This window comes from Sus scrofa, chromosome 10 (assembly GCF_000003025.6).
Source record: "Sus scrofa isolate TJ Tabasco breed Duroc chromosome 10, Sscrofa11.1, whole genome shotgun sequence".
Classification (NCBI taxonomy): Eukaryota; Metazoa; Chordata; class Mammalia; order Artiodactyla; family Suidae; genus Sus; species Sus scrofa.
The window spans coordinates 55,188,371-55,201,657 of record NC_010452.4 but is presented as its reverse complement, the minus strand read 5'-3'; the positions used below and the strand labels follow the sequence as shown (position 1 = coordinate 55,201,657).

The 13,287-nt window shown below is 35.2% G+C and overlaps 1 protein-coding gene across 1 annotated transcript in view; it reads left to right on the top strand.

The window, feature by feature from the left end:
- MALRD1 (MAM and LDL receptor class A domain containing 1) overlaps positions 1 to 13,287 on the top strand; it is a 598,238-nt gene that overhangs the window by 179,386 nt on the left and 405,565 nt on the right. The window contains 1 exon segment of the mRNA XM_021064964.1: positions 2,413 to 2,575. Coding sequence (XP_020920623.1) covers positions 2,413 to 2,575 — 163 coding nt within the window.

The following is a 13,287-nucleotide window of genomic DNA, read 5'->3' as shown; positions in this document are numbered from 1 at the left end:
ATCAGCATACATTCTTCTGTCATGTCTAACAAGAGGTAAGTGTCTTTTAATTAATATTTGAGATTCAAAATGCTTGTTTTCATGGACTTAACTTGATTCCAGAGATGGCATTTACCAGCTCTTTTCTGTCCACCCCTTTTTTTTCCTCTTCATGGTTACTAATAGGAATATTTAGAGAGGAAGCATAATGCACATATAAAATGAATACTATGTCAAATGTGCAGAGTTCCTAAGAAAACCGGTCCTAATATGCATGCACACATCAACAGCAGTGTACTGTTGAAAGATGGTTTTCATTTACTGGTACCTGTCCATCAGTGGCTTTCCCTAAATGGATCAAGGCAAATTATTTAATTTAAAAGTGAACTTCTCAGTCCAAGATGCAAACTGAGAGGAGAAAAAATCAATCTGTGTCTGAGTGGGTTAAGCTCAAGGTCAGAAAGAATAAACACTTGTTTTTTTTTTCCCCGTGCTCACTTTTTATTAAGCAATATGTGAATTTACAGTATTATTTCTCAGGTGCCTTGATAACATTAAAGCTTGAGAACATACAGAGGATACAGCATAGAGTGAAACTCTATTTTGTCTTACGTCAGTCTCATCAAAGAATTCTTAAAAGAATTCTTAAACTTAAAAGTACCAGTACACAATAAACTAACCAATCTAGACTTGAAAACAGAATCAAAGCCAATTCACTCTATGAATGTGATGGGACAGTAATTAACTCAAATTGGTCATGAATACTTTGCATCACAGATGTTAGAAGTTGTTGCAGGACTCAGACTTTCTCATGGGAAGACATTAAAATCCTCTTACAACCATGTGTAAGTCATCTTTGTAAAAGTTTACACGAAATCTTAATTACACCTAATGAGTGTCTCTAGTGAATACTGCCTTTCTTCTTAATTCACTTTTGCAATGTTAGTAACATCATTTATGATTGAATGAGAAGTTTTGGTAAGTTCTTTAAATATCCCGAATGAACGTCCAATATTAAATTATTTTAAAATGGGGATATTTGTTTTGAATAAATATGAATTGAATTATTACTGAGCAAATTGTGTGCTCTTACCTCTTCCATCTCTCTGTAAGATAAACTATTATGATGAATCTGCCTGTCATCCACAGTCTTACATTTTATAATTGCTTTACTGTGCTTAAGACTATAACATAATAGCTACCCTCTTACTGAAATTTTGTGTACAGTGCAGTATTGTTGACTGTAGGTATAACATTATACAACAGATCTTAGCATTTGTCTTGCTCAACTGAAACTGTGTCCTCTAATTTAAAAAAAAAATCTATGATTTTTATCTTTAATAATATGAAGAATAGGAATCTATTGAATCCTAAATTTTTTCATGAAATGAGTATAATTATGATTGTTATTAATGTCAGATTAAATAACATACACGAATGTCATGATTAAAATCACTTTTTAAAGTTTTTTTTATTATAGTTGATTTACAGTGTTGTGCCAATTTCTGCTCTACAGCAAAGTGACTCAGTCATAGATATATATACATTCTCTTTTTAAATATTTTCTATCATTGTCTGTCTCGGGAGATTGGATATAGTTTGGATTGAGTATTTCTTTCTTTCTCTAATTTATGTTAAATCATGAACACAAGTTTCTAAATGGTGGTAGTGGTAGCCTATGCTGTCACCATTTATGCCATTTAAAAGCTAGAATATACACTAGGCTTTTCATTGTATGTACAAAAACTCATTGAATTGAATATTTTATTTAGGTAATAGAGGATTTAAGACAGACAAGCACATGAATGCATGTGGGGGGGAGAGAAAGAGCGTTTTCATGCGCAGCTTAGATATTCAAAAAAAAATCACTAGACTTCATTTTGTTTGATATTATAATGCATTCATTATAGGAATATTGAAAACTTTCAAAGAAAGAAGTCCAGTATAAAAGATGCTGTAAATCTTATTGCTTGGAACTTAAGTAGTTTGGAATTTGGAATAACCCTTCCAGAGATGAACTAAAATTTAGCTTTGTTAAAGACCAAAAAAACAAAGACAAAAACATATCATATTAGAACTTGGAGGTTATATAAGCAATGAAAGTGTTGTATCAGAAGAGACTGGCAATGATTCAATTACTGTTTTAGGAGCTAATTAAAATCTCACCTCCTTATGAAAGCAGATTCTTTAGTATGTGTATTTATTTCCACATTTCAGTTACTAGAGATATTTGAATACAGTATACTTGAATTTCTTTAAAATTCTTCCAGTGGTTATACAAGCCATTTGACTAGTTATTTTAGTCATGCTTAAAATTAAATTATAATTTTAAAAATACCCAAGAGTGAGAAAGTGCTGATGCAGAGGAACTCACCGTTTATTGATGCATTTATTGTGATTAGCGCATCCTGTCTTTGTCTTGTCCTACTCAAGCTATGGAAGTTTGCAGCTTTGAAAATGGAAGCCTTTGTAAATGGTACCAGCCAATCTCAGGAAATTTAATTCAAGACTCAAACACATTCAGGTGGGGTGTTGGTAACGGGACCAGTATTCACCACGGGGAGGAAAATCACAGGCCGTCGGTGGACCATACAACGTAAGTGACCACGTGTTTGGAACATTTCTCTTAGGAACTATTGATTAAGCAGTCCCCGGAATTCTGGCCACACCACCTTACCCTAAGCTACGGCTATTGTAGAAATGCATGTTTACGTTAGAGCATCAGTGGCCTCAGTGTATTCTTTCATACAAGATTGAAAAATTCAATTAAAAAAAGTAATGAATGCTCTTGTAAAAGCCCTAGAAACTGGAGAAAAGCATGAGTCAAGAAAGAAAAATAATTTGTAATATTGCCACTCATCAAAAAGCCCTTAACATGCTGTTTTAGAATTATCTGTTCATTTTTACCCTCTAAATTGTTCTGTTCTTTCTTTTCTAGCTCCTCCCTCCTCGCCCCTTTCCCTCTTCTTCCAATCTTGGCTCTTTCTCCTCTTTACTGTCATCTTTTCTTTCGAGGTTTAATAACTCATCCTTTCCTCTCTTTTCTAGTCACAAATGTATTGAGTGCTCACTGTCTGCAACATTCTATTCTTCTCTTTCCTTTTAATGATTTCAAGGATATGTTACTGAAGACAAAAAAGGTATCCCCATTTATATTACAGAGAATCTTTTCAAAACCTTTATGCCTTCACACCTCTTGCAGTTAAAGTTTCACACCCCCAGCGTCTATGGCTGTTGCTTCAAAGAAAATACCAGTAGATCTGCCGTCCAGTCCATCATTGCCTTAGCCATCTTGACCTTGCACTCAACGGGACTGCACGCTACCTTTAGCGTATGATGCTTTTCTTTTCCTGGGCTGACTTTTTCACCCTGGTTTTCTGAGCTTTTTGTTTTTGTTCTATTGAAATGGTTCCAGTTTTACCATCCCTTTATTTAAACATCTGTAGCTAAGCTGCCCAAAGTATATACAGTAGCAGATATTAATACTGTTTTGTTTTGATCACATTTGACATTTGGCAAGTAATTTCTGAAATTGCAGTATAGAAAATTTCTTTGGGCTGCTTCTGACATAAAAACAAAGGGGGTAATTTCAGGAAGTTTCTGTGGCTCATGCAAATAAGCCATACTTCATTAATGATCTATATTTCTGTAAATAAAAAGGCTGACCAGAATCTCGCTTCTAAGTGGTAAATGTATAAGTAGAAATATGGCAACATATTTGAGGCATAGTAATATAATCAGCCTTTGGTCTGTTTGTCTCTGCCCCTTCCCACCCCCGCCTCCAGTAGATCGCCAGTTCCTTGAGGAATTGCAAGGACTGTGATTCCCATTTATTGCATTATTTCTAAGGTTCAGTATATATTAAATCTCAATAATTATTTGTGGAGCGAGTTAGTTGACAGGATTGATATGTTTATGCTTTATAATTAAAGGCTATAAGGCACCAAATTAAATATATTTTAAATACAAATACTTAATAATCAGTAACGTTGCATGCATGTGCTCTACCTGACAGTAAATCCTGATGAAGGGAGGGGTCTGGAAGGGTCTTTCTTCTAGCCTATTTCTCCCTTTCTCTCAGGGTTCCTTCTCCAGCCAAGGAAGGTTTGACGTTTTTTGTTTTTTGGTTTTTTTTTTTTTTTTTTTTTTTTTTACTTTGTAATAAGAAATAGTTCTTATGCATCATATAGCCTGCTCTATGGCTTATTATAGTAAAGCCCCAAACTCAGTTTTCCAAATTCCGTTTTTCTCATATTTAAAGGGGGCTCTTCTCTTTAGAAAATGCCTGTATAGCCCTGGGAACTATACCTAGTCTCTTATGATGGAGCATGATAATGTGAGAAAAAGGAATGTATATATATGTACGTGTGACTGGGTCACTTTGCTGTATAGTAGAAAATTGACAGAACGCTGTAAACCAGCTATAATGGAAAAAAATAAAAATTATTAAATAATAAAAACAATAGTACCAACATCCAGTTATCCAAGTTCAAAAAAAAGAATGGAAAGAAAGAAAATGCTTTGCTCTCTCAGATGATTGGCTCTAGGAATTTAAAGCCAGGTTTTAAGACCATTGTTTCTAAAATAGTTTTCAAGACCAGTTTTGAAAATCAAAAATCTCTCTGCCAGTTCTTCCTTTCTCTTCACATTTCATGATTCCACTTTACCCGAGGGCAAAGATTTCTTCTGGCTTGGGTTGGTAAAGCTCGTTCATAAGCAAGTGCGAAAGAAAGAAAAATCACATCGCTATATTTCAGAATATTTGAAGTGAGGTATATTCTCTCACTTCATATACCTAATGAAGCAATAAAACATCTAGAAGACTCATGGCAGGGTTGGAATAAGGAGGGAAGTTTTACTCTGTAGTTAGTCTTCAGTAAGGTCTTAATGTGTTTTCCATCATGGAAACGAAATGATAAAACTAAGTAAAGTGATATTCCAGGTGACATTTTGCTCTTTTGTGTTCATACTTTCATGGACTAGTCTCTGTATCTGAGGATCTAAGGTGAACTCTGAGTCTAAAATAACAGTTAAATTTTTTACTTGTTTACGGGGGAGTAGCACCATTCCATACAGCTGTTTCATTCGATGTCTGTATATGAGTTAGAAGCCCTAGCCTTTTTGCAAGGCTGCTTTTATGTGGCTATGGCCTTAGCACAAGGCTTGGCGAGTGGGTTCTCCCTTTACCCTGCTCAGCAAGGGCCAGCTAAAGGAATCTGGCATGATTGTGTTCCTAAGATTGGAAACTATAAGCCAATGAAATAGTAAACTAAAATCCACTCGCTGGAAATGCCATCAGTTGCAATTTGCATGTTCTTTTGAGATCGGGGTTAGATGAAATAGTCGTTTCCTTTAACTTAAGCAATGAGAGAGAACATTTAGTGGAAAAATTCTTTTCTTGGTATTTTAGAAAAAGAACCGTGATCTAGTTAAACACTAACATAAACACATACAACACAGAAGAAAAATGAATGTATATCCATTCATATCCAAGAACTACTAGCAAACTTGGCAAAAACATTAGTCTTACTTTGTTAAAAAGAGAACTGTTAAAAAGAATTGTTATTGGCTTATCATTGAATCAAGATGTTTGGATTACCTAGCATCTGAGCTCTGTAACTAATTCAAATTTAAATGTTTAGAATATTGAAGATTGAGAAGTATTGTATAATGATTCCTCCCAGTTTGAAATTTCATAAGATCTCAGAATCCTGTACTCTGACCTCCATAATCCATTTAATTAGCCAAGGCAGTTTTGCCATAGTATGTAAATTGCTCATAGCTAAGTTCTATAAATTTTATGATCATTTTTATCTCATTAGCAAAGCCTTCCTTTGACCCAGTTTATTATTTTTCACTGCTGCAAGCCAAGATTTCCTTGACTTCTGAGCTGTTGGCCCTGAAATGCATTTTAGTTGACTGCAGTAAATGCTTGTCCGTTGGTTAAATAAGGTTTAATATTAAGATTTCCTAGGAGTCTGAAATCATTCCCTCAAGTAAGATTAAGCTCTCCCTTCCATTCCTTTCATATGGAATGATATCTGGTAGAGTACATAAGCATATGCTGCATCAGTGGTTTCTAACCGTGCTCACAGCAGCTTTAGGAAAGTTTCTCAAAGTGTGGATCAAGGACCTCCTAAAATGTTTCTGTGTATATTAATATTTAAATATGTAATACATTTAAAAGCAGATTCTGCCACCTGGATCAGAATCTTAGGAATAAAGGAGCTCCTGTGGTGGTGCAGCAGTTATCGAACCCGACTAGTTTCCATGAGGACGCAGATTCGATCCCTGGTCCTGATTAGTGGGTTAAGGATCTAGCATGGCTGTATATATAAGTTGCAGATGTAGCTTAGATCTGGCGTGGCTGTGGCATAGGCTGGCAGCTACAGCTCTGATTCAACACCTGGCCTTGGAATTTGCATATGCCGTGGGTGTGGCCCTAAGAAGACCAAAAAAAAAAAAAAAAAAATAAAAGAATAGAGCTGGGGCTCTGTATTTTTATTGTAATTCCTAGGTGGTTCTAAAACCTCATTCTTAGGGGCCCTCCGTAGCAGAAAGTGGGGAGGTATTGCTAAAAGATGGAAGGTGGATTTCTGACCACTAGTTCCAATTATGCCTAGAGTAGATTCATTTTCCTCTAAATTGACTGACTAATTAGACAGTTAATACAAAAATATTTCAGGAAAAATCAAGTAACAAAAAAATTTCTAAGACAATTTTGTTCAAAAATAAAATTTGTTTGTTATGAAGTATCTATTATAATTGAGAAATCATTTGGGAGAAAACTCTTTACCTGACTTCAATCTAAAAGAGAGTTCCCTGAGTTCCCGCTGCGGCTCAGTGGTTAACGAATCTGATTAGAAACCATGAGGTTGCAGGTTGGATCCCTGGTCTCTTTCACTGGGTTAAGGATCCGGCGTTGTGGTAAGCCGTGGTGTAGGTTGCAGACGCAGCTTGGATCCCACGTTGCTGTGGCTCTGGCATGCGCTGGTAGCTACAGCTCTGATTAGACCCCTAGCCTGGAAACCTCCTTGTGCCACCAGAGCGGCCCAAGAAATGGCAAAAAGACTAAAAAAAAAAAAAAAAAAATTCCCATTGTGGCTCAGTGGCTGATGAACCCGACTAGTATCCATGAGGATGCATGTTCAACCTCTGGCCTTGCTGTGTGGATTGTGGATCCCACATTCGACTGCTAGCCTGGGAACTTCCATATGCTGCAAGTACAGCCCTAAGAAAAGAAAAATTAATTAATTAACAAAAGATATGTAATTTCAAGGCACCCTCTGCATCGCCTTATTCGTTGTATGATACCCAACCTTTTTTCTCAAACCTTTTTCCTACGTGCTCTCTTCTTTACCGCTAAATCAAAATGATCCCTTCCTTTCTTTTGGATCAAAATCAAATGTACCAATTTCATAATCATCTCTACAAGACAGATATTTTAAAATATTTTGCATTTTAAAGTTTGCTTACAGATTGTTGGAAAATTATTTGAATATGATCCATCTCATTCAAAATGCAGATTAGATAGAACACTATTGCTTAAGTGTATTGCTTACCTGTAAAGTGGATGTACTTTTTCTCAGATTTTTCTTTTTACTTCATAACACCGATCATCTATCAGGTGGCAGTGAGCTATAGTCCCCACTATTGCAGATTGCACCTGCATCCCTATCTATATTATGCATTTGTCCAGGCTTGACATTATATACTAAAAGCCACATAGGTAATGCAAGTGTCTCTGTGACATAACTTTGCAGATCATTATATGTCTAAGAGCTAGATATAAATGTGGATCAAGACTTCGGTAAAACTGAAAATATTTTAATGTTTTCTGCTCTGCAGCCATAATGATTTTCAAAGCTTTAGACTCTTAGACATTAAATGCCATAATTACTGCTTTCTCTGAGTCTTCCCTGAAAAGCTGATATTTTATAGGTCACTTTAGATGCCTCAACACTCTTTCAACATAATTTCTAAAAGATCCAGTTTTATAAATCTAGAGTAATGGTTAAATACCAGGCTTTAGTAACAGTTTTACTAAAATAAAAGTAAAAATGCAATGGGCAAAATCAAAATTACCTGTAGTAATTTTCTCTTTATTGTTTTAATCCTTGTAGGAAGTAGCATTTCTGGTAGTGTTTTCACGGGACTGAACGTAAAGCATAATTGTACCTGTAAAACACAAGAAAAATTGCTTTTATTTTAATTTTTTTTTTTTTGTCTGTCTTTTTTTCTATTTTAGATATATGAATCGACCCTATGGAGTCTGATACAAGTACCCCTGTTAACTGCTTTTTATTTTTATCTCTTTTTTTTAGTATTGATGAAGTACCTGTTCTTTATTTTTGTATGTATATTATTGTTTTGAGTTAAATCAACTTTAATTCTAATTTTATTTCAGTGTATTTTAGCTTGCCAGTAATTTCAAAAATTAACTACAGTGGATTGAAACCATGGACTTTAAAAGAAATCTAAGCTGAAAATAATCCTTGTAAACCATACCTAAAATAACACATATACAGTTGTTAGGTAGTATATTTGCTGTACATGGTAGTTTTAAGAATGTATTCATGATACAGTGTATAATTTATGTTACTAAGATCACTGTTTAACAAAATAGCTCTAATGCCATGGTTACAATTGCATTCAAAAATTAAAAATTCATTATCATTATATAATTTTTAAGTAGATTTTCCCTTCAGCCACATTAAGATGAAGAAAATTTGATATTTCAACTCCTGCACAAAATTGTTGTAGTTATACAACATATGGAGGAACAATGTTTTCTCAACTAAATAAAGATAAATCAGATTTAAATTTTATATTAAGGCAAGGACTTGATAATGAGAACACACAGTATCACATAAGAAACTTATACATATGAATCAACCTCAATATGATCTAAAAACAGTTATGTATGCAGACACATCACATACTCAGCCCAAAGGTCTTCATGATCTGGAGGATGCAGAGGTAGCCTTGATTAGGCACAGAATTCATTCTTACATTAAGCACGTGTTTCTTGAGCATCTGCTCTGTGAGAATAGCAAGCTTAATCAGACATGGAACCAGCACACACATGAATACATGTTTTAATGCCCAGTAGAAAGAGAAGCCCACTGTGGATTCTCCTGGTTGTGTCTCCATCTTTAGTAAACCCTGAAAAAATTCTCTAAATGTTAATGGATAGTATAAATGAACTAAAATAATACTGCAAGTAAAGACCATTTACTGATTCTTTTAAGAATTCCTTCACTTTTTGTTGTAAAAATACTTTTACTACAAAAGAAATGTATTCATATGTTTAAATATACATAAGAAACAATGATGACTCTAACCTTGCCACCGTGATGAAAGCACTGCACACATATACATATATTTTTAGTAAAAATAAGTTCACATCTATCACATTGTTTTCTAATATGGCTTTAATTTTATGTACTATCTGTAAGCAGTTATTTACCAGTACTTTTTAAGTGGGGCAATAGTGTTCCATTAACAGGATGCACCACAATTCACTAATTTAATTCCTCACTATTTGATTTATGAGTTGCATTTGACTTTACAAAAATTTAATAAATCTTCACTGAACAATGTGCTGCTTTGCACACATTGTAGATTATATCCTGAGAGTAAAAAAGCAGAGTAGAATTTTTCTATTAATTATTACTTCTATTAATCTTCTTCTTATTATTAATTTGTCTTTTCTAGGGCCACATCTGCGGCATATGGATATTCCCAGGCTAGGGGTCTAATCGGAGCTGTAGCTGCCAGCCTACGCCAGAGCCACAGCAACGCAGGATCTTAGCTGCGTCTCCGACCTGCATCACAGCTCTCGGCAATGCCAGATCCTTAACCCACTGAGCAAGGGCAGGGATCGAACCAGCAACCTCATGGTTCCTAGTCAGATTCGTTAACCACTGAGCCATTACGGGAGCTCCTAATTATTATTTATATTATAAAACATTTGATTTATAAATTTTATGTTACTTTGAAAAATGTACAGTTTTTTAAAGCAGTACATTATGTTTTCTGGTTTTCTGTATATTCGCCAGACATTTGAGTATTTAATTTTTGGTATTTTCCAATTTAATAGGTTAAAGTAGCAGCTAACTCTATTTTTTAAATTTAATACCCTGAGAGGGTAGTCTCTTCTTTTCTTCATACCTTGCCCAAGTGTATTTCTGTGTCTGTGTTCCATTTTGTCCTCTTTGCTTTGTTTTCAGTTTATAATTCCTGGGTTTTTTTTTTTTTCTTATTGATTTATAAGGTCTTTTAAAGCATTGAGGTGATTTTTATCTGTTATGAATGTTGTAGTAGAGTTTTTTCCTAATTTTTTTACTGGCCTTTTGTTGCTCTTTATCATATTTTTTTACATCTTAAAATCCTTAGGATGTACATAATTTTGTCAGCCAACTGTAGCTATATTCTTATTCTTTTTTCCCTAGAGTTCTATTCTTTCTCCAAGTTTATTGAGATGTAAATGACACATAAAATTGTGTACATTTAAGATGGACAATGAGATGATTTGGTATGTATAAATATATGAAATGATTGCTACAATGGGATTAGTTAACACACCTGTCACCTCACATAGTTACTGTGTGTGTGTGTGCGCATGTGTTGAGGACACTTGAGACCTACTCTCATAGCAGCTTTAAAGTATACAACACATTATTATTAACTATAGTCCTATTATTAAGTATATCATATCCCCAGTAATTATTCATCTTATAATTATTTCCTCCATTTTCCAGCCCCTTGGCCCTGGCAATCAACATTCTGTTGTGTGCTTGAGTTTGATTCATATGAATTCTACATATAATTGAGGTTGTACAGTATTTGTCTCTGTCTGACTTATTTTACTTAGCATAATGCCCTCATGTTTCACCCAAGCTTTTGCGAATGGCAAGGATTCCCTTTTAATGGCTGAATAATATACTGTTGTATGTATGTATTCATTGACAGTTTTATTCTTTTGAATCCTAGCTCTTTTTTCTTGGTTATTTTCATGACAAGTTTGTCAATTTTATCTTCTTTTTTGAGAAGATAAAATGAAACCTCTTAGTTTCATTGGCCTATTCTATTGTTTTCATATTCTACATTCCATTTGTTTCTGCTCTAATCTTTATTATTTCCTTCCTTCTGCTAATTTTCTGCTTAGTGTGTTCTTTTTTACCCTCGTTTTGTGAGGCATTAACTCAGCTTGTTTATCACATCTCTTTTTGTAATGTTGTCGTTTAAAACTAAACTTTACTCTGAGAACCGCTTTTGCTGTATCTTATAAATTTTGATATGTTATATTTCCATCTTCATTTGTCTCAAAAATTCTTTTCTCCTCTTTGAGTTTTTTCTTTGATCCGTTGCTTGTGTAGGAGTGTGTGTTTAATTTATGCATATCTGTGAGTTTCCCCTTTCCTCTTACTACTGATATCTAGTTTCATGCCATTGCAGTCAGAAAGGATATTCGATATAATTTCCATCTTCTTGAATTTGTTAAGACTATTTCATGGCCTAACATATGATCTGTTGTGGAGAGAGTTCCATGTACACTTGAGAAGAATGTGTAGTCGTCTAATAATGGAGAAAATGTCTGGTATGTGTCTCCTCTATCCATTTTGTCTATAGAGCTGTTCAGATCCATTGTTTCCTTATTTATTTTCCATCTGGGTGATCTAGCCATTGTTAGGAATGGGGTATTAAAATCCCTCACAACCATTATATTGCTGTTTGTTTATCCTTGTAGTTCTGTTCTTATTTCTTTATATATTTACGTGCTCTGATATTGGGTGCATAAATATTTTTTTTGACTTTTTTAAGTTTCATTGAAGTAAAGATAGTTTACAAAGTTGTGATGATTTCTGCTGTACAATGAAGTATCCCAGTCATACATATACACATATCCATTCTCTCTCAAATTTTTTTTTCCCACATAGATTATCACAGAATATTGGGTAGAGTTCTCTGTGCTAAACAGTAGGTCCCATTTGCCAATCATTCCATATACCTCGGTGGTGCATAAATAATTATAATTATTTTATCTCCCTTTTTGTTATACAAGGGTCTTTATCTCTTGTGACTATTTCTAATTTAATGTCTATTTTTGCTCATTATAGCTACCCCTGCTCTCTTTTGGTTATCATTCATATGGTACAATTTTTTCATGTCTTCAATTCTATACTATGTGTTTCTTTAAGACTATAGTAAAGCTCTTATAAGACATATATTTTTGGATCTAGTTTCTTGTTTTCTAATCATTCCTCCATTCTACGTCTTTAATGGGAAGAGTTAATCCATTTATGTTTATAAATTATGAAGTAATTATTGGTAGGTAAGGGTTTACTATTGCCATTTTGTTATTTTCTGACTTTAGTTGCTTTATTCTGTTTTTACTCTTTTGCTGTCATCTTTTATAATATTATAACTTTTTATGGTGATATGCTTTGATTGCTGTATCTCAATATTTTGTTTATTTACTCCAAGATTTTCCTGTGTTATTACCATGGGGCTTACATAACCTATTTTATAGCACTCTAAGCTGATGATAAGCTCAACTTGGGGCTCTAGATGGGTCCAATGGTAGTGATATGTGCAGGAGGGGATTGCTATCAGGGGCTCTGGTTTGGTAAGTCTGCTGCCTGTTTTCTGAGATGGCTTTCCTTCTGGCTGAGCCTTGTGGTTAGGTGGATCTGCTTCTTTGATTTGGCATTCAAGCCAGGCTCCAGACTGTGTTTCCTGGTCAGGTGGGGCCACTAGTGGGGCTTAGAAATCACCACTGATTGGCTGGAGTCACAGGCCAGTGGAGTTCCCAGGCAAAATGATGTTGATTGGACTCCACAATCAGGCAGAGAGGCAGACTGGGTTCTGAAGTTTTCCCTCATTGGGTGAGGCCCCAAGCTGTGCTCTCCATCCAGACGGAGCAGTTGGCTTGACTCAACATTCAGATGAGAGCACTGTCCTGGCTTTGGGGTTGGATGGGACCTCAGGCTGGGTTCAGCAATGGGCATGGGGGTTGATGTAGGCTGGGCTCCAGTGCTGGGCAGAGCTGTGGGCTGTGCTGTATCTAGGCATTATTGTACGCTGAGCTTCGAGGTTGCCTCTGGTCATTAGGCTCCTCATTCAGGTAGGGCCAGAAGCTATGTTCAGCATTTGATTGGAGATGCTGAGTCACTTGTCTCTCTGAGCAGGCATAAAATGGGCTTCATTGCTAGGAGGGCTCTTTGGCTGGGGACCCAGACCCAAACCCGGCCAATCAGGCTCCCTGGATGAACAGAGTTATCATCTTGTCTCTGCAAATGGGCG